The 21,460-nt window shown below is 40.3% G+C and overlaps 2 protein-coding genes across 5 annotated transcripts; both read right to left on the reverse strand.

Moving 5' to 3' along the window:
- On the reverse strand, positions 1 to 5,673 carry rbfa (ribosome binding factor A). Of its 2 annotated transcripts, none has more exons than XM_061261499.1 (7): positions 5,257 to 5,673; positions 4,879 to 4,921; positions 4,623 to 4,775; positions 2,255 to 2,367; positions 1,416 to 1,500; positions 1,205 to 1,284; positions 1 to 613 (listed from the first exon to the last, which is right to left on the reverse strand). In XM_061261499.1, exons 1-7 carry the CDS (start codon positions 5,505 to 5,507, stop codon positions 235 to 237), a joined length of 1,104 nt encoding a protein of 367 aa, XP_061117483.1. In that variant the 5' UTR covers positions 5,508 to 5,673; the 3' UTR covers positions 1 to 234. The 2 variants fall into 2 exon arrangements, with proteins under 2 accessions (XP_061117483.1, XP_061117476.1); XM_061261492.1 differs by having other exon boundaries at positions 4,623 to 4,793; positions 5,257 to 5,623.
- Positions 5,674 to 7,894: 2,221 nt separating this feature from the next.
- adnp2a (ADNP homeobox 2a) lies at positions 7,895 to 18,544 on the reverse strand. Of its 3 annotated transcripts, none has more exons than XM_061254355.1 (4): positions 14,163 to 14,271; positions 13,022 to 13,139; positions 11,894 to 11,986; positions 7,895 to 11,399 (listed from the first exon to the last, which is right to left on the reverse strand). In XM_061254355.1, the coding sequence occupies exons 2-4, from the start codon at positions 13,127 to 13,129 to the stop codon at positions 8,682 to 8,684; spliced, it is 2,919 nt and encodes a 972-aa protein (XP_061110339.1). In that variant the 5' UTR covers positions 13,130 to 13,139; positions 14,163 to 14,271; the 3' UTR covers positions 7,895 to 8,681. The 3 variants fall into 3 exon arrangements, with proteins under 3 accessions (XP_061110339.1, XP_061110329.1, XP_061110348.1); XM_061254345.1 differs by lacking the exon at positions 14,163 to 14,271 and adding an exon at positions 18,292 to 18,544 and having other exon boundaries at positions 7,896 to 11,399; XM_061254364.1 differs by lacking the exons at positions 13,022 to 13,139; positions 14,163 to 14,271 and adding an exon at positions 18,292 to 18,544 and having other exon boundaries at positions 7,897 to 11,399.
- Positions 18,545 to 21,460: the final 2,916 nt, after the last annotated feature.

Consider the following 21,460-nt stretch of genomic DNA (forward strand, 5'->3'; position numbering starts at 1 on the left):
TTTCATTAATGTTTTATTGTGGGGAGGAACAGTGCAAGGTTTGTTTGTTTTTGTTTTTTTTAAATACTTGATTGGTATTGCTTTTCAAAGTTCAAGGTGGCAGTTATGTCAGTTTCTGTACACACACACCACCACCAACAAGCACTCTTTTTAATGATAATTATACATTACAAATAAGCATTTACTAAATAAAAAAAGCCTTTAAGTCACTATGACCCAGTCAATCCTTTCGAGTTATGATCTACGATCATCTCCTGCCAGGCCGTCCTGCACATGCAGTTCTTCATCGTCATGTTCTGGATGCTCCCCCTTCTCAGTGTCTGTCTCCTGGTCGTACCTGGCCTGCAGGTAAGCCCGAGGCGTGATGTCATCATCAGCAGGCTGTCTGGACTTCCTCTTCTTTTCCATCACTTTCTGCTTCCTCAGTTCCCCCAGCACGTCCAGCTGCTGTTGAGTGACTGACGGTGCTGGTGCGCTGCTCATGCGCCAGGCCTCTGGAGGCCGCTGCTTGTAATCCAGGATCTGTCTGTTCAGGGCCTCGTGATCGATGCCAAACAGAGACGCTCTTTTCGCTGGAACAGACTGCTCTGAAGCATCGGCCTGGGCAGATTCCCTGAAGAAAGTCAGAGTTGAACAGTCGTGAAACTATCGGAAAATATCCTAATAATTTTCCTCAGACAAATCTTTGTGTCTCAACAACATTCAACTTATATTTACGAAGAGTAGGTGAAAATATACATAAGACTGATCTCTTGGACTTTGGTCTGAATGGACTTTCCACCAAAATAAAGAGAAAAGGGAAAATGAGGACGTCACTGGAACATCACCTCTCTAACAGTGTATGGCAGGTGGCATCTGCCTCTAGCATCTATTAAAGGTTCATTAAAACAATGCAGCCCTCTAGCCAAGTGGATAGCAATTAATCATTTTTTTGGAAAAGTGCCTGTGAGTTACTGTATGTCATGGTGTTGAAACATGCCAAAAAAACGTGTGCATTTGTGCATGAGCCATTTCACCATTTAACGTTCAACATGGTCCTTCTTACTTGTTCCATTGTTCTTCACATTATGCATGTGAACAAAATAATTACAACAAAAATGTATTGCCATTAAACTGCATCAATAAAGACGTTAAATGAAATAACGCTCCTTTCAAAAGCTCCATGGAAATAAAACAAAAGTAGATAACATAAAAAGATGCTCACCCTCCATCTTTCACATTGTTGTTCAAGATCTCAGCATTTTCTTCCTCACCAAAGTCAGCTATCTTGAGAAGATTTTCTATCTGGTATTGGAGGGGAAAGCTCACTTTACTCAGAACAGACTTAGTGACAGCACTAAGAATGTACGCAAGGAATTTAGTTCAGGCATGAAATAAAGGGTAAAAAATGAAAAAAAAAAAAAGCCATACTGTACCTCAACAAGGGCAGCATACTCTTTGTCTCTCAGGAATACCAAGGCAGGTACACTGCCCAGAACATGGTGTGAAATGAGAAGGTGCCTACAACACAGTTATAGGTGTAAATGTTAGTGTTGATATGTTAGCGTTGTCAGTGTATGATGAACATGACACCCGCTAAAATAAACAATGCAATATACTGAGGGATGCCATGTTACAATCATTCACAAATCAGATAAATATAATCCTATATAAATATAATATGTATTCTTACAATGCCTAATAAAATGTTTTTTTATTATTATTATTTTTTTTTTTTAAGATGGTCATTTGCAGTCATTAGTTGGGTACATAAGTAACATGAAAATGTACATTTTAACCAGTGAACAGTATCAGAGGTTGCAAAATGGGCAATTTTAGACCTCCAGCTCTCATGTTCAGGTAACATAGTAACATAACATCAAAGGCATATTTTATTTTCCCACTGATACATTTGGAAAAACTGTAAATCTTTGAACTGTGGTTTAATAAATACTCTGAATGAATGGATGTACTCACTGTGCACGTTTAAATAATGAATAGGAAAGTAACAGGTGCCCAAAATGTAAAAAGGAAGCTGGCTCATATTGGCTTACATGATACAGTTATCGATTAGCTTCGTTAAATCGCCCACCATAAATCACAAGATGGAGACATCTTTTCATGTTATCGAAACCTACTAAATAACCTATTTACAAAAAAGGTAAATAAGCAATTCAAAAAATATGTTCTGCTGAAACATCCATGCTTTATTGTAAATGCAACATATTCCAGTGCAGTTCCTAGAGCCCACGTTGCTTGCTCAAACAGGCATTACCGTAGACGAGGGGCACATTTGTCCAATAGTTGCTGAATTTGACAGTCTGTTTCAAATGTCCCACTGGTCTTCCAGTAAATGCGGCAGTTGGAAAAATCAGACGGCAATGACACCTTGCAGCAACAGAAGGAAACAAAATATTAAGTGACAATTATGAGAACTGCATAAAGAATGAATGTACTTTTTATAAAAATCCAACCGAATCTCAAAAGTTTGATGCTTTTTTCCATCATCCATCATCACCCGCTTATCAGATCAGATTGCGGTGGCAGTAGGCTAAGCTGGGTATTCCAGGCGTCCTTCTCCCCAGTAACACATTCCAGCTCCTCCTGGGGTATCCTGAGGCGTTCCCAGTCCAGGAGAGATATATAATCTCTCCAGCGGGTTCTGGGTCTACCTCGGGGTCTCCGCCCAGTTGGACGTGCCCGGAAAACCTTCAAAGAGAGGCGCCTGGGAGGCATCCTGATCAGATGCCCGAACCACCTCAATTGGCTCCTTTCGACGCGAAGGGCCAGCGGCTCTACTCCAAGCTCCCTCCGAATGTCCAAACTCCTCACCCTATCTCTAAGGCTGAGCCCAGCCACCCTACGGAGGAAGCTCATTTCGGCCACTTGTATCCGTGATCTCATTCTTTCGGTCACTACCCAAAGGTTGTGACCATAGGTGAGGGTTGGGACGTAGATCGACTGGTCAATCGAGAGCTTCGCCTTCCGGTTCAGCTCCCTCTTCACTACAATGGTCCGGCGCAACGCCCGCATTACTGCTGACGCTGCACTGATCTGCCTGTCGATCTCACGCTCCCTTCTACCCTCACCCTTTTTTCTTGGATAAGAATTAAAAACTAGGATTTTTGCAGTTTGTTTTGGCCCCATCAGCAGTCAGCCTTTTTTAATTTACAAAGCTGCAGGAATCAAGAATGCATTCAGAAACAAATGAAGAAAGATATAGTCTGTCATTTGTTCAACGTTTAGGACAAACCTTGCGGTCATGTACCTTAACCACTACGCTACAGGCCCTATTATGACCTATTATGTACCACAGTTTTTCTGTAATGACAGAGTAGAGTATTTATTTTATAGTGGTGTAATATTATGTGCATAATGTCTGAACATATAAACAATAAATAAACAAACCCCTGGGGAACAGACCTTCCCCAATGCAAATCAGTTGTGGAGTCAAGTGGCAGCAACTTTATCCAATATTGTTAACACAGATATTCCATGCTGTCCACGAGTACTAATATTGAATGGCAATTTGAAACTTGATTTATCTCCAACTCAAAAACGTGTATGGTTGGCTGGCCTCATTGCAGCTAAAAAGGCCATCTAAAAATTGTCTACAGGGAGACATTGATCGGATTCATGGAGCCAATTCCACAATTGAACGCCTGGCATTCAGCAGCCGCAGCTGTCGAGTTTTTGTTATGATTTTGGTAATTTTGATTTGGGTTTGTCTGTTCAATATTCAGTTTAAATCCTGTTACAACCAAAGGACAGAAAATACTTTCACGCATACATGCATACAAGGCTGTGGATGCAAGCACTTATTTACCAATATATATTTAGTACGCAGATGTTAGAATAAATTGCATCGGCTACATGTAGGCCTACATATTAGGCTACATTAAATAAATAACAAATTCGTTTTGTGAATTTGCCAACTTAAACATGTGAAAATGTATAGAGTTCAAGTAGGCATAAACAGCATATACTTAAAACGTTTATGTACCCTACTTTTTGTAAAGGGAAACTTGAAACAAGAAGGTCATGCTCCTGTTAGTGACTGACCTAAGATTTTGGTCAAGAAGGTTGGATAAACATAATATTTCATGCCGTTGAAATCTATATCGTTCAATTATTTCATGAACTCCATAAGTATCTAAAGGGTAGGCATGACCATGGAAGATTCTTTCTGGAACCTGCCTGTATCAGCACTATCAGAAGTCTCAGTCTCATAATGGCTTCTCTGACTTTCATAGACACAACTGGTGGCAATAATAGTTTCCAAAGGTGATCGAAAAACTAGAGAAAGACTAGGTGCTGAGAGCTCTCTTATAAGGGATTTATGGAGGCAATTACAAACACCTGTGAAGCCATGGGTCCCAAACATTAGGGTGCCCCGAAAGGTATATACAGGCAAATCAAGACATAATGGACTTTAGTGACAGTATCATTGGAATTGCTGTGTAAGCACAAAAGCAGCAGCTATTAAAATGTCATGTCAAGATATTAACATTTTGTGATTGTGCCTTGTCCTCAAACGTATCAGTGTAAAAACCTAAAAGCGATATTTAGGTAACCATCGCGTGTGTGAGATGGTTTAAAGCCGGATTGTGTGTCATGTCACTGACAGGGATGCATCATCTTACCTTGGAAATTTCTACATTGAGGTTGTAGATTTCTTCACCGATTTCATATGAATTGAGAAAATCACTGATAGCTTTGAACAAAATCGTGTTGAGGATTCTCGTTCGCTTGGTCGCATCTCGTTTCTTTGGTTGGGTGTGCTGTAAGGGGCCGATCTGAATGGAAGGCGAAATCTATCACATATAATTAATATTGATTAAAACATAAAACGCAACAACAGGAAGGAGTGGAACATTTGATGATAACATTTAAACTTACTTGTCTAGGACCGAAAGTAGGGGATTCATACCACAGTTTCTTTCTGTAATGACAGATTAGAAGTACAGAATATTTAGTGTTTATTTTGTAATATTCAAAGTATACATCCAACTGAATCTCAAGTTCAGTTATATAGGAACTGGTCACATGTATTCATCAGAAGTTCAATTGTTGAAATGATGTTTGGAATGCAACCACTGCTTTGTGGAAAGTTTTATTAGCAGCTATATATATATATATATAACTATCAATTCATCGGCTTGATAATTGTTCAAACGTTGTTAATAAAACCTAAAAACGCATACAGGTTAAACCACACATGGAGATTAATCCTACGAGATTCATGCATGGGTGCTGCCTGCATTAAAGCCAACTTACTTCGATTTATTTGCGAACTTCTTGAATAGATTTTTGCGATACAGAAAGCAAGATGTGTGGATGTTCGCTCTGCCCAAATAACCTAAAACAAGCATGCCGTTTTGTGTCGAGGTGAGCTCTCGTCTTCTGTGAAGAATCTGGTGGCAATGCATTTTCGTAGATTCTTGGATATATTTGTTCCCAATGTGTATCCTGCATTGTTGGCGAAAAATACATTGTTTTAAATAGGTCGATATTACTGAAATGAACATGACCAACTCGCTAACGTGTAGCTAACTCCTGTATACAGTTCTGTGCTTAATATCCGTTAGCATATATCGTCTTCCTCTTCTTGTTCGTGGTTGTTAGAAACACACACAAGTGCATTGCCACCACCTACTGGAATGGAGGTGGACAAAAAAACGTAGCCTACATTTGACTTACTTGAATTAACTTAGCTCTTTGAAGATACGGAAATAAAACAAATATTTGTTTGCTAAGGCTTCCGTTCTATGCACATAATTCTTATTTAGGCCTACTGCTTTGCAAATGTGAACTAGCATTTCCTTTAACTCCCACATAAGCACCCATAGAAAACACTCATTCCCATCATTTTAATTCTAAAGAGGGTTTGCAATATTGCCACCATATCTTCGGAGTATCCACTAAAAGTAGTAATGTAGGCTATGTTTTTTGTCGGGACTCGTCTTCATAGGAAATGGTCGACATGCGTTGTGCTCCACCGTTGGGCTTGAGATATGTAGTATTCACAGGGAAAACCAAATGATAACAGATGTATTCGACAACCTTGAGCTCACCAAATCCCAACCCGTTTTTCTTTCGTGCCTTTTTTCGTGGTGTATTTCACGCGATCATATTCATTAGGGAGTACTTCACTCAATGAGAATTTTATTTGCTATAATTCGACTTTATTTTTTTCCTCTGCTGCTGTAACCTATCCACTTAAGAGGTTTGACGCGTTGTGTGTTCAGAGATGCTCTGCTGCATAACACTGTTGTAATGTGTGCTTATTTGCGTTACTCTCACTTTCCTGTCAGCTTTGACCAGTCTGGCCATTCTCGTTAACAAGGCGTTCCTGCCCGCAGAACTGTCTCGCACTGTATGTTTTTTCTGAGTAAACTCTAGAGCAGGGGTGCATAGCGTACTGGTTTTTGTTCCAACCAATTGCCTTGTTTTTCATTTGCTGACAGCTGATTTGCAGTCTTCAGCGGTAGCCGGTACTCATACACATGTCAGATAAGATATCCATCCATCCATCCATTATCTGAACCCGCTTATCCTGATCAGGCTCGCAGGGGGCTGGAGCCTATCCCAGCATACATTGGGCGAAAGGCAGGAATACACCCTGGACAGGTCGCCAGTCCATTGCAGGGTACACGCACCATTCACTCACACACTCATGCCTACGGGCAATTTAGACTCTCCAATCGGCCTAACCTGCATGTCTTTGGACTGTGGGAGGAAACCGGAGTACCTGGAGGAAACCCACGCAGACACGGGGAGAACATGCAAACTCCGCACAGAGAGGCCCCGGCCGACGGGGATTCGAACCCAGGACCTCCTTGCTGTGAGGCGGCAGTGCTACCCACTGCACCATCCGTGCCGCCTCAGATAAGATATGATTGAGTCAATTAAATAATTAAGAACAGAAGTTGTGCACCCCTGCTCTAGAGACTGTTGTGTGTGAAAATCCCTGGAGATCAGCAGTTACAGAAATACTCAAACCAGCCCATATGGCACCAACGGTCATGTTGGCACGGTCAAAATCACCGAGGTAACTAAAGCGTCTGACCCGTATCTACATGATTTTATGCATTCCACTGCAGCCACATGATTGGCCGATTAGATAATCGCATGAATAAGTAGTACAGCATTACTCTTCCTAATAAAGTGCTTAGTGAGTGTATACAACGAAAGCCATCAATGTAAAATTCCGAATTGAACACAGTGATAAAACTCATGTTCATGGAGCCCTAACAGCCATCAAAACGTATGCCTTCGAAGTGTTGTCAGGCAGCCTACTGTAGAGCCATAGTGTACAGTAGCTGCCATTGCTGCTTTGTTCGGCAATCCACCCATCTCGATTCAGACCCTGCTTGATTTCTTCAGTTTACATATCAAATGTAACCTTGAATGTGGTCATAACACCACAAGGCGGCCTGTAGCGTAGCGGTTAAGGTACATGACTGGGACACGTCGCTCTGGATAAGAGCGTCTGCCAAAATGCCATTAATGTAATGTCATGTAAAGGCTATGGACATTAATTTTTGTGGAGCTTCTTCAGTGTGGTGCATGATATAAATGCAGACTAAACATGTATCAAACCATTTGCAGATCCTCATCAGAATTTTAAAAACCATATATTTAAATTTTGTCAATATGCCAAGTTTAATTTAGACATCAAAAATGCTATTAAACCATTTAAATGAAAAATATTTGCTGCATCACACTAGTGCATGCAATTACAGCACAAATAAGAAACACTGGTGAAGAGCATGTGCATGCTGGTCCTACAGGCATTTAAGATGCCTGACCTGGGCATTGCAATGTCTGTGTCTGTTTGTGTTTACAGATAAACCAGTTATACTGGGACATATTTTTATAAAAATGTATGTGGGCATATGTTTGACTCGATATTTTTAGAGAATACGCATATGCAGTATACTGTGAATAGTATACACAGGGCGTTTACATAATGGCTGAAAATCCGTCCATATTTCAAAGTAATTTTAATTTCTTTACTATATAAACTGAACGATACTATCAATGATGTCTCAGTTCAGAATACAGTATCATTTGAAATAAAAATGACAAAACAAGAACATTAAGGACAATCAAACTGAACAGACACTTGAAATAAAGAATAAAAGGTACAAATCTGAAATATATTGAAGTAGTTTGCATTTGTGAAAACAACACAAAAAAGAACACAAATCCATGTATAAAACTGGATATATACACAAAATTTAACTGAATAACAAAATAAGCCAACCAAGTGTGATGGCCAGGGACCCTTCATTCTTTAAACAGTCTCTTGTAATGAGCCATTATTTCCTATAAAGTTCCACATGAAAAGGAAATCAAGCCCACAGCCAGCGCAATTTATGCATATTCATATTTACACATGTTCATTTTCAACAGTATATATATACATATATATATACACATATATATATATATATATATATTTCCATTTCTAAATGCATTCCTATTGGTCTACATACTTGGGGCATTGAATAAGATGCTCATGTTATAGATTTTATTGGCCAGGAAGTATTGCCTTAAATTCTACAAAATATAATTTAAAATCAAATATAGTCTCTCCTCAGTAAAACTTATTGACATCTAATCGAGTGCTTATGGCATGGCAGGAAGGCATGATCCAAGCACACTGACTTCTACGTGATGGAGTCTCTTCACACACATTACACGCAGAGCGTTTCAGCAGACGTTTCTGGTTCTTTAACAGGGATCTGAACGTTATGCTTCACCTTCTTCAGCTCGGTCATGTTGAACCCCAGCAGAACCACAGTCTTGTGCTTTTGGATTGCCTGCATGCATTTGGAGCGCCTAGCGTCAAAGTGACCGGCCAAATCGGTCTTGGTAAACCACAGGCGAGCTGATAATGTTTCCATCTCTGTATTGTTCGGATAGGGGTTCTTGTGAAAGTAGTCAGTGAGAAATTTATTTCGTTCATCAAAGGGGAGCATTTCCTTGCCAGTGGTGTCTGATGTTATGGGAGTTCCCTCACTTTGTACCGTGCTTTCTTGCGAGTATCTCAACTGGCTGCGTTTGGCAGCTCTGGCATCCCTCTCCTGTTTGTTAGCCTCCAATGCTGCCTTCATTGCTGCCTCAAGCCTGCTCTGAATCTGGGCCTCTGCCTCAGAAGCAGGCAGCCCAATTTTTGAAGCAGCAGGATGCGAGACCCCCCCATTCACAGCAACTACTTGTCTTTTGGGGTCAGGGTTAATCAATCGTTCCACATCCTTGGCAGTCTTGGGTGCACAGCGACATCGCTGCACATGAGTGGAAATGGCCTGGGGTGTGGTCTTCCCGGTATATACCCCAGAGCAGTATGCACACTTAAAAGCAGGGGATTTCAAGATTGCATGTATGGTGGGCACAATGTGGTGTTTTATCTTCAGGTGGAGTTCATAATCCTCCACAGTCTGTGGCTTCTCAGGGCAGAAGGGGCAATCAGCACGGACAGTTTTAATGGGTGCGCGGCACACAGGTTGAGCAGAACCAGGTAGCAACTTCACATAGATGAGGTCAAGAGAGACTGTGACCAGCGCAAGGTTCAATTCCTTGTCTCCCAACAGCTCTTTGGGAGCAGTTGTGTTTATGTCAAAGTGTGGAACCAGAAGGTCGCCATGATCATTAATGTGAAGATGGTACTCCTGTTTCATGAAATTCCGATTAGCCAACCGTGAAGTGCTATGCTCCTTGGCCGTGTGCTCCAGGAGCTGCTTAATCGAATAGAACATTTTGGGGCAATGCAAGCACTTCAGACCATGCAATAGGTGTTCAAAAAGTCCCTTTCCTGACAGAGAAATGTTACAAGTCAAACACCTTAAAATTTTACTGTTCACCTTTTTCAAAAAGGGAGCCCGAGCAGCTAGTCCATGCACCCTGGCCTTTTTCGTCACTGGAACCTGCCCATGAGCTGTCTCCATATGGACTTTGTGTACATCAGCAGGGAAGAGCTCCTTACAAACAGGGCAGGATACCCACTTCTGGGTCAGTGCGCACCCAGTGGTACTTGAAACAATAGTGGTGCTAGAAGCAGCCTCTGCTGGTGGCTTGTTTAGTTGGGGTGTAACGGTTGTAGTACTGCCTTGAACTACTGCCACGGGTCCTTTACCAGTCACCTGGGCACTGTTGGACTGGACCGGTACTGTGACCTGGACAGGTGCAAGAGTGTAGGTGGGAAGGCCATTTACTTTGTTTCCAGTGGGGATCAGATGGCTGAAAAGTGACTGGGTGGTGAGCACAGTGCCACGTGAGGTGGACTGAGTTACTGGGAGCCGCTGTGTCACCAGGAGGGGCTGTGGTCCAGGGCCTCGCAGGGCCAGCTTACCTTGGACATTGACCTGAACACCCGGGGGCAGCAGGACCTGTCGTGGCTGCTGTGTCTGTGTAGGGACACCCAAAGTGATCGGCAGTGGTTTTGGTCCATTTTGAGAAACAGTTGGCAGCAATGTGCCAACCGGTGCCCGAACCAGGGTAGTAGCCACACCCCCCGCGGAAATTCCCTTAGGGAGTTGGGCATTTTTCAGAGTGGTCACTGCCTGACCGGTTCTTATCAAGCTTTGGGCCTCTACATTGGCCAGTCGTACTACAGTAGAAGTCTGTCCTGGGAGGAAGGCCTGACCAGTCGCTGGGCTGCACACCACAGTGGTTGTGTTGCTTGGGGTGCCCCGCAGCACAGTGCCTGAAAAAGGGGGTCTAGCCACCGTGCCTCCAAGCTGCGAGGTGTTGGCCCCATGGACCAGCGGAACATTGTAAACATTTTGCTGGATGACCTTGGGGGCGAGACTTGGGAGCTTCTGCTGCAAGTACTTCTTGCCAAATTTACTGTGTTCATATATCAAGGCTTTGATATGAATCTCCAATTCTTTGTGTTTCTCTGAGGTCAAGATGTGGTAGATCAAATGGTCAGAGCTTTCAGCCGGCACATTGCATACCTTGCAGTAAAACTTGGAGGTGCGGGCACCATTAGCGCTGTTTATCTCAGCATCTGTCCGCTGCCCAAAATAGCGATTTAAGAGATTGGAGTAGTGATTTACAAATACATGTTTCTTAATGCAGTAAATCAATGAATCCTGGTACCCACACCTTCGACATGAGTACCTGTCTCCAGTCACAGTGGTTTCAACCATGACCGGGACACCTTTTGTGTTCGCAGCCCCTGCGGATGGGATGGGAGCACTTGGGCTCTTCATTGAATCAGGATGGAAGGTCTTGAAGTGCTCAATGACGACCTTGGGATGGGCAACAAATGAGCAACAAGAGCAAACAGCCAGTGCGCCAATGTCCTGCTCTTCTTCATGATAGCGTAGCATGTGGGTCCTGTAGCTGTTCCAGGAGCGTGCCGAAAACCTACACAAGGTGCAGCAGAGACCCCGTGTGCGGTAGTGCCACTGAAGAGACAAAACAGAGGCAATCAACCTCAAATCAAGTACAGGAGCATTCTGTGCATGTACTTTGCATACTATAACATGGTCCACAGGTCATATTATAGACATTTAACTTGAAATTGGAATTTTATTTTTTTATTACTAATATTTAATTAGTTACTTTAGAAAAATAGTTCATGACAATCAGTAGGCAAATTATTGAATCATTCCCACATACATACCCGGTCATGCAAAGTAAATATTTCACAATCCAGAAGAATGTAAAATAATAATGGTTGGGCTTTCAAACAATTTTGCCTGTGTTAATTCACAACACAATTATGCCATTTTGCCGGTAGATCCATAGGCTCATCTGTAAGGAGTTATTTTGACTCCCACCATGGTGTGGCTTCAATCCATAAAATATATAAACTACTGTGACACAGATTGTGTGTACAAACATGTCAAAAATCTTCCATAGCATATTTCATTATCAAAATACAATTAAGTCAGTATACCTTTTTTCTCCTTTTCCCATGGTATCCTTCAGTGAAGTCAAACCAGTCTGTGTTATCAAAGGCTTCATCTCCAACATCAAAGCTCTGGAGCTCCTGACAGAGAAAAGAGGATCAAGTTAAACTACAGGAACCGCCAATGAGTTGTGATTGGAGAATTATGTTTTCCTAAGGACAGAAAACCATTTGATACAAGTCAGCAGTTGACAGCACATGGCACACCACTCAAAATGACAATATTAACACTTGCTGTCCCGCCAACACCCACATTTGCTGATCAAACTGTCAAAACATTTTTTGACAGCATAAAGCATTTTCCCCAAAATGATGGTAAAATGTAATGCATGAGCTCCAGCAATTCCATGAATATTTTTATATTTTTACAATATTCAGGCTACTATACGAGTACCTGAAATGCGTTACATATTTCTCGTGTCGTGCAATTTGTAGTAAAAACAAGCGTGGCAGACTCTCTGGACTGTCAAGTTAAAAAAATGTTATTCAGTGGTCATTTCTACATTAAAAACATTGACTTAGGGTTTAAAATAAAAAAAAGAGGCTTCATCACAGGGGGTGTATTGAGAGAAAGTCATTTATGATCCTGTGGGCATGAGGTGCAAACATATATACAATATGAAGACAACACAAGGGTTACACAGACATAGGATAGTAAACTAATAGGGAATAAACTAACAGGGAATTTCAACAGGACACATCCCTTTTTAATTTAGAAAAATGACATACCAAAGGGTTTATGAGCAACTTCTACTAAGTCTTTGAAAGATATTTTCTGCATTATCAGCCTTTTTAAACCTGAACTAAACCTGAAAATGGTGAATTTCCATTAAAAAACCTCAATCAAATCCCTTCCACTGAGCCTGAAGAGGTTGTGTCTTGTGCCTTCATTTTCTTACAGGAAATATTTCACTGCATTTCGGCTAGTTCAATCTTCAATCCCATTGTACTAGCAATCTATACAAATATAGCCTGGTTAATTTTAACTTTTAATATGTTAATATGTAATTTAGTTTTAATAATTTAAATTTTATGCACTATCATACAATAATCAAAAATAAATGCTGGTGAACTGGGGCCAGCTGCTTACACTATGTATATACCACAAATTCTTACATTTAACAAGTCTTTGCAATTCCCAAGTCCAACATCACACAGAACATCTTTTACTCGTTTCCTTGATTTTCTGATTTTTTCCAAATTTCCAACAGGAAGTTGCAACATTTTCCCTTACCTGCAAGAGGAAAACAGGTGTCAATATCAAGAAATGGAACAGTAATCAAAAATGATACATTCAGACATTTGTACTCAGGGCTTCACAACAACTGGCTCCAAAATTAGTACAGACTGCATGCTGGATGGGATTAGGTAGATAGCCACGGTTTTCTTGGCAGCTAAAGCAAATCCATGTTTTCAAATCGGTTCGTTGTACAATAAGCCACACAGCAATTTTTTTAAAGCACTATGATTTGAGTATATGACCAGACTTTGTCCTAATTTAAAGACTAACTAACCGATCGATTTTCCTTAGGAAACTACACCACAAACCGGCGCCAGCCAATGATGTCACAAGTAGACAGCATAGACACTCCTTACTCCTCTAATCCCAACCCCACATAACATCAGTGACAAGTATAATTCACATGAAAAAGAATAAAGGAAACTACAATGTATAATTACAAACAAAATGGAAGAATAATTCAAAAAAACTTTTTCCTTTGAGTTATACTCAAACATACATTCATACTTTTACACATATTAGTTATGTTACAGTGAAAAATGAGTGACAAACAAATAAGGCTGGCAAATACGCTACCTAGAGTTTTAAGTTGGCAGTATTTTCTGCTAACAGAAGCAAGCGATCAAAAGAGTCTTTATCAAAAGAGGCTCATTTTTAGAGCCTAAACCTCTCTCCTACAGCTACAAAGTGCTCCATTTTAGAAATGTGGTTTCCTCCTCAAAGGGAAGCGGCTGAACAGAACAGAACGCTTTCAGGTTTGTAGCCAGCTGAATTAATGAAAACACTTTCATTAGCTTAGATGCATATTCTGCTACACTGAAAAACTTTTTTTTTTAGCTACTACAGTATCAGAATTAACTTGCGGTAGTATTTTCTAATAATGTAATATTAGGCACAACATTATGATTAAAATGAATTATTTTAACTGTATAAACTCATATACAAACACTTAATATTTAATACTGAATATTATATGATTCATGTACTTATATAAGCAGATAATCATAAGTGAATTACCTTCAAAAGTTTCATTTTTAAATGAAAATGGAAATCTTATAAACACAATGTGCATTGTTTTGTTATTTATACATCTTGGTACGTACTGCTGTTCATGATCACGTCTAGGGCCCGGTAGCTTGTGCAACATCAATAAATGAAACATATTGGTCCAAGGGTTTATCATTTAGATCAGAATACCAAAACATGAGCTTCTACCACTTCTGTTGCAACTGTCATAATACAATTATGAACGTCATATATTTATTGTGCCATTATTGTGAGTTGGCATATTAAGGCAAAACATTTTATTTTCATCACAACGCAAGTGAATTGGTGCAAAACCCATATTTTCAAATGTTCTGCATTCCAAAGGGCTTGTGTGACCACTGCTATGCCTGCACTGGTCTCGGCCGCATAACACAGAACAGCAGGCCCCTCTTTGTCCAATAAACTGGTCAACCTTTCCTAGTCAATAGAAGCGTATCTGCACCAGAAGTGAAATGAAAATCCTACATCAGCTATTATTTTTATAATTCAATGCGGACAAAAACCAAAACATAAATCAAATGAAAATGCCAACGCCCGCTTTACACACACACATCTGACAATTTTAAACTGTAAGTGCAAAGTTCTGTTCAGAAAACACCACCCTGTTGTCACAATTTAAATGACAATTCACATTCGAAATAGCAGTTCCTTATTGTAGCCACATTATCCATAACAAAAATTTAAATGGCCATTTTCATGTTTTCAGGCCGACAAGATGAAAACCAATTTAATTTCTGTTCCGCGTGAGCTTTTAGCGAGCCTCCGCAAATGCGTTGGGCAGTATGAAGGCTTATCATCCAAGTTCTCAGTGCAAAGAGAACACTGCTCAAATATATTACACAAACCCTGTTCATTAATCACCAGTCCAACATGTCCCCAACGTTGCTACAGAGCTGAAATTGTATTAAACATTGCCACTGCCGAGAGGTCCTTCTCTAAACTTAAACTAATAAAAACCTACCTGATGAGCACCACGTCACAAGACAGACTACCTGGTTTATGAATCCTTACTACGAGATGAGAGCCGTCTAGAAATAAAGGATGTCAAGATTTTGAGAAAAAGTAATGCCAGGCAAATTTGCAGCCTAATCTAGTCGAAACCCATTCCTTAATTGACTCCCTACTCCTTTATTTTTCACATATTAATGTGGAACAATGATCTTTGCATTCTGTGAACCTTGAAAGAATGAAAATACTGCACATGACCACGCCTGTTTAACATTCTTTTAAGATTTTTTTTTTTCCCCCTTTCTAATTTTGTTAAAAAAAACCAAAAAAAACATTTTGGCAGCCAATTGTACCAATTATCTATCTATTCCAATTACTGCTATTAGCTGAGGATACACCATCGACAACCTTGTCCCTCGGTGACCCAGATGGATCTAGCAATCCTGAAAACTACACACCTTCTTCAAGCCGTATCATCTTGCCTGTGACGGTTATTCTGAGGTGCCTGGTGCCCTATTGTGCACAGTGATCCTACTACTAGCATAGTGGTGAGCAAATGATCCTGCTCCACGAGAGCCGGCTAAACTCAGCTTTGGTAGGACTGGGACTCAGTGTGCCTGCATCAAGGTCCGTTACTTTTGCCATGCGCCACCGCAACTCTGAAAGCTTTGTTTTAATACAAATTCAAAATAGGAAGGGCCAACCATACTCCATTCAATTGCATGGCACTGAAGTCTGGAATTTAGCGTCAAATGTATAGAAATTGCTTGCACTCATTTTGCGAGCTAACATAGTTAATAGCCTTTATATTTCCATTTGGCGATGGTGAGCTAGTGAACTTTTCTTTGGCGATGCAGTTAGCTTTTAGTCACAGCTGGCAATTTTAGGCTGCGAAAACTCTTTTTCTCAGCAACAAGGACTATTATTTCATCCGTTACCATTGTACTTCAATGAAGTGTTTCTAAACTAAAAATAAATTGTCCATAGATACATTACTTTGACAAGTTAGTCCTCGTATAAGTCTGGCAGTTATTTACTCATAACTGACTCTTTCTTAGGGTAGTATCCCTTAGCTAACGGAATACTATTTTTAGCAGAATACCAGGACCTGGTTAATTGGCCCCCAAAATCTAAACAAACCAAACTTAAAGAAACAGGTCCAATACATGACGAAACAAGCATTCGCCTTTTTTCCATTATCCATGTGTTGCATGTTACAATTCCATAAAATCCAGGCTCAAACAATTGTTACCTCCACTGCTCCAATCGCCAGCTCACGCAAACACAAATACTGAAACTGGTACAAATCTCAGGAAATTAGTAGCTTAATGTTGGGGTATTAAGTTTTAAAATAACCTGTGGTTAAGTACCTTGAGAACTGACTGGACAAAACTGACTAAGCGTAAATTGCATGTAAATTATTAAAAAACGATGTTCAAATTGGTTAAGATTAGAACTAAGTTAAGGGTAAGGAAATATTTTCTAAAGTATAACTGACTTATCCAATTGTAAATGTACATCAAGAAACCACTGTCAGGTGTACCATCAACAGGCTTCATGGGTTACGATAGCTAAATACACACATTCACCAGAGCAAAAAACCTGATCACAAATTTTACACAGTACTAAAAGCAACATGGATTATAAATATTGCCTCTCACCAAAGATGGGTGCTGATGCTAGCCAACTAACTAACAAAGTTAGCTCATTTAGGACAACTTAGCAGTTCTTGCTAGCCAGTATTTACAGCAGCAGACATTACACTGGATTGTACAGTAACATCCTTTTCTTTGTGGCCTACACAGATTGAATGACAGGTCTTTTGACTTTGAAAATGAAAAGGAGGGATTACATTTTCAATTTGGTTTTTGATCATGCAAACAGATGCAATGCCATGCCACCCTTGCACCTCAAAAACATGAAAATAAAATGACAAGTGGCCAACTGAATTATAATTTCAAGATAAGTTGGTTACAATAAGAAACTGCCAATTCAAATGTGGTTTATCACTGTCATTAAATTCTGACAGGGTTGTGTTGTAGAGGGCGAATATAATATAAAGTAGACTTTATATGGTTGCATTTACGTTCTAAAGTGCACATCTAGCTAGCTACATTAACGTTTGCATTTTCATTTCAAAAATTTGGCGCGGATATGGTTCTATAGGTCCTCCACCATCCTTTAACAACCCGGATCTGCGCTAAAATTCTTCAGAATAAGTCCCTGACGTCCTGTCATCCGGCAAATTGCAACTCTCTTGCCAACGATGATAACGTTATGCAAAAATCCAATTGTAACATTTAAAATATAATAAAAATGTTGGGTTTTTTTTACCAGGCACACATACATACTGTCAGCTTGCACACTAATTTTGCTAAATTAACATGCTACAATCGTATTTGAAAAACTTAAGACTATATTTAAAAGAGTTTGGATGCATCTGGTGTTCAGTGAGGTTTTCGTGTAATAAAGGTATGTGATGGGATTAAAATGAAACGAGCCAGAACTGCAGCGTCTGGCAAAGTTGAAGCAGTCACTGCCTAGACATCCGATATAATGTTACATCTCGCCTTCATGACAGTTCATGACAAATGGGCTTAGCTACATTACACAGCAATCAAACCTAAATTGTCTGGTAACGTCAGTTCGTCATCAACATAAACCTAGCTAATATAACGTTACACCAATTCGCCGAAAATAAACTGGTAACGGTAACGCTAGCAAACTGGATGTTAAGATCGACAGCTAGCAAGTTCGCTACTGCTGCCATAATTCGCTAGCTAATCCACTTGAGGAAATCGTCAATCCTTTCATTTCAGTAGCGGTGTGCATTAAAATAGCTTGCTGGGCATCAGTCAATGATGAACGAAACGTAGCTAGCGAGCGAATTCGCTCGAGAACTAGACGAAATCTATGCCAACTATGAATGATGGATAACATTCAAGCTGATCATTAAGCAAGCTAACTACACGGAAAGTTGCCATGGCTCTAACAAAATGTTAACGTTATATGTATGCATGCACAACGTTCCACTCAAGTGGAAGTTACTGGTCAGATAATAAATGTTAGCGAAGTAGCTAGCTAACGATCATGTCGCAATTATCAAAGACGAGGTCTAGTTGTCCTCTGTGATAGGTTTACGTATAGCTACCTTTCGCGTACTGGAGGAGGGAGCTCGCGCTTTGGTGTCTCTCGACTTTCACCAATCCAGAGGCGCGAGCTGTTCACTGTCACCGCAGCACACGCGCAATTCGATGCACTTGAACCGAACGTTAAACCTACCGCCTCTTCTAAACAAATATTCAGTTTAGAAGAAATGACCAGTTGTTACTAAATGCAATATCTTATTCGGCGCCAACTTCTATTGTTTGTACAACATCATCATCCTCACCCTACTCTTGAAAGGAAACATGGCGCCCGAGATAACCAGGAAATGACGTTATTTTTCCTAATTAGCATACTGCCTGTTTCAGGTTCACCAATAAAATATGAGTTGCCATAATATTGAGGGTTCACAACTAAGTTAACGCTCTCCAAAAGTATGTTTATAATCTATTTGTTTTGTTCCCCAACAGCAATTCGTTCTTGATTGATTGTTAATTGATAAAGGTGAAAGGTTGGTGAAAATAAACGTCATTTCCTGTGTTAAAACTGGGCGTGTCCAATAAATCTTACTCCAGAAAAGTCACGTGGTGTTGAATGACTAGACCAAGTGGGAGGGCCTAATAGAGTTTGGCATGACATCATACCTTACCATATATTATCAGCCAATAATACACAAGGCAATGATAACATTGGGAAATGTATTAAATATGGAGACACATGGAATGGGGAATTTGTCACTTGAACTCTTAGTTCATCATAGTCAAATTTACTGATGTTTCTGATGAAGGTCATCTGAATGGGAAACTCTGGCCATATAACAGGACCACATTGTTTTACATGCTGTCTTTTTAATTGAAAAATAAAACAAAACCAAGGATGAATTTACATTAATTTGTTATAAGCCATTAACAAGTGGTTAACAAAGGCCTTACAATGTATTTATGAATTTAGTAACATCAGCTGCCACATGTGTCTTGTTTCACATTTTCATTTGACTATACAATTTCAAATGGAAAGCTCTGTACAGGATAACTTGCGCCAGTTACAAGTATTAGCATTTCACAATAACCATGTTTGCCAAAATAGTAGTAATATTCTTGAATTAATACAAAAACAGAAGTCAAGCAGTGATTAGTTCACAGAAGTGCTCTTTAAATATGGTACACACCTGAGCCAAGGGTAGACCTGAGTCAGAGGGACCCTGGTGTAGTGTGAGTATAGAGTATTAGTTTTGAGAAAATGTTTTTTCAATTTAATACAATTCCATGACCCTATCAACCTTTGTTCTCACCATACAAACCATACCACTTCTCCAATATTCTACTCACATTCAAGCATTTTATGTTGATTAGTTGACTAATGTGCATCATTTGATGCTGTTACATTCACACAAGTTATTAGTTATTGCAGTTTTCCCTCTTCAAAAGTGGAGCACCCTTCTATACAAACCAAATGCACTAAACACTTTTATTGCATGGAACGTACTGTTACTGTAGTAAGAATAATTTGATCATGTTTGTTATGTCATTTCGTAACATTCTTGACTGTAAGGTAATGAACCAAAACAAAAAATAGCCAGACGGCTTGTATGTTTTGTGGAATATTATTTAATAGTGTCTGGAATTCTATAGGAGATATACAACGCTACCCTTCGACAGAAATCAATTTACAAGATTCAAAATAAATATGCTGTTTCAGGCTTTGTTCCAGGATGTCCCACTCATGCTGAATTGAGTTCAGATCTAATCACTGAGATGACCATGACACGTGACTAAAATCAGTGTTGCGCTCCTCAAACAACTAGGAAGATACTCATGCTTTCGGGATGGGGGCATTGTCACCATAAAAGACAAATATCTGCAGGAAACAAATACTTTAGAGCAGGGATGGGCCACTCCAGTCCTGGAGGACCAGTGTGTATGCAGGATTATAGCAGGGATGGGCAACTCCAGTCCTGGAGGACCAGTGTGTATGCAGGATTATAGCAGGGATGGGCAACTCCAGTCCTGGAGGACCAGTGTGTATGCAGGATTATAGCAGGGATGGGCAAATCCAGTCCTGGGGGGGCAGTGTGTATGCAGGATTATAGCAGGGATGGGCAACTCCAGTCCTGGAGGGCCAGTGTGTATGCAGGATTATAGCAGGGATGGGCCACTCCAGTCCTGGAGGACCAGTGTGTATGCCGGATTTTGCTACATTTCAGTTACCCTGGCTCAATCAGCTAATTAGCCATATGCACCATGTTCACTAATGTAAAGTAGACCACAATAAAATGCTACAAGACAAAAACATTTATCAGTTACTGTTCATATCCAGAAACAGATATGACCCACCTTGCCCATCCCTGCTTTCGAAAGTTAACGCTCTGGAGTTTTTTTCTTACTATATCATATCTGTTTTAGTGTATTTCAGTTGGCCCAGACAGGGTTTGTAAGTGATGAAGGATATTTTAGATATGTTTTAGATGTTTTGAATACCCTGGGGTTTTATAATGGTTGGTATAGGGCAGGGGTCGGCAACCCTGGTCCTGGAGAGCCGCAGGGGGTGCTGGCTTTCGTCTCCACCTTAAAATAAGCAACCGATTCAGACCCAAGAAACCAGGTGAGGTGAGTTAACTGTGTAATCAACGGCTTTCATTGATCAATTAATGCCAAGTAACAGCGAAAGCCAGCACACCCTGCGGCTCTCCAGGACCAGGGTTGCCGACCCCTGGTATAGGGCATTCAGATGTTTGTGATTTAAAACAAGAACATTTCCAGAATTATTGGAAAAAAAAAGCTATATGATTACAGAGATAAACTCAAAATGCTGACCATGAAAAATAATGTCCTTTATTAATGTTTCAATGGAACCAATTCAAATCAAGCTTTTATTTAAGAAAAAATGGATTTCACCAAGCAGCAGTAGGTAGCACTGCCACCTCACAGCAAGGAGGTCCTGGCATTGAATCGTGTGGGTTTCCTCTGGGTACTCTGGTTTCCTCCTACAGTCGAAAGACATGCGGATATGAGTGTGTGAGTGAATGGTGTGTGGTGACCTGTCCAGGGTGTATTCCTGCCTTTCGCCAAATGTATGCTGGGATAGGCTCCAGCCCCCCTGTGACCCTGTTCAGGATAAGCAAGTTAAGATGATGGATGGAACTTGCATCCACCTCTGGCAAGAATAACAGCATTGACAACACAGTGGTCCTTTCCTGTAATACTTGAAAAGGTTAA

Source organism: Conger conger, chromosome 1, assembly GCF_963514075.1.
Source record: "Conger conger chromosome 1, fConCon1.1, whole genome shotgun sequence".
Lineage (NCBI taxonomy): Eukaryota > Metazoa > Chordata > Actinopteri > Anguilliformes > Congridae > Conger > Conger conger.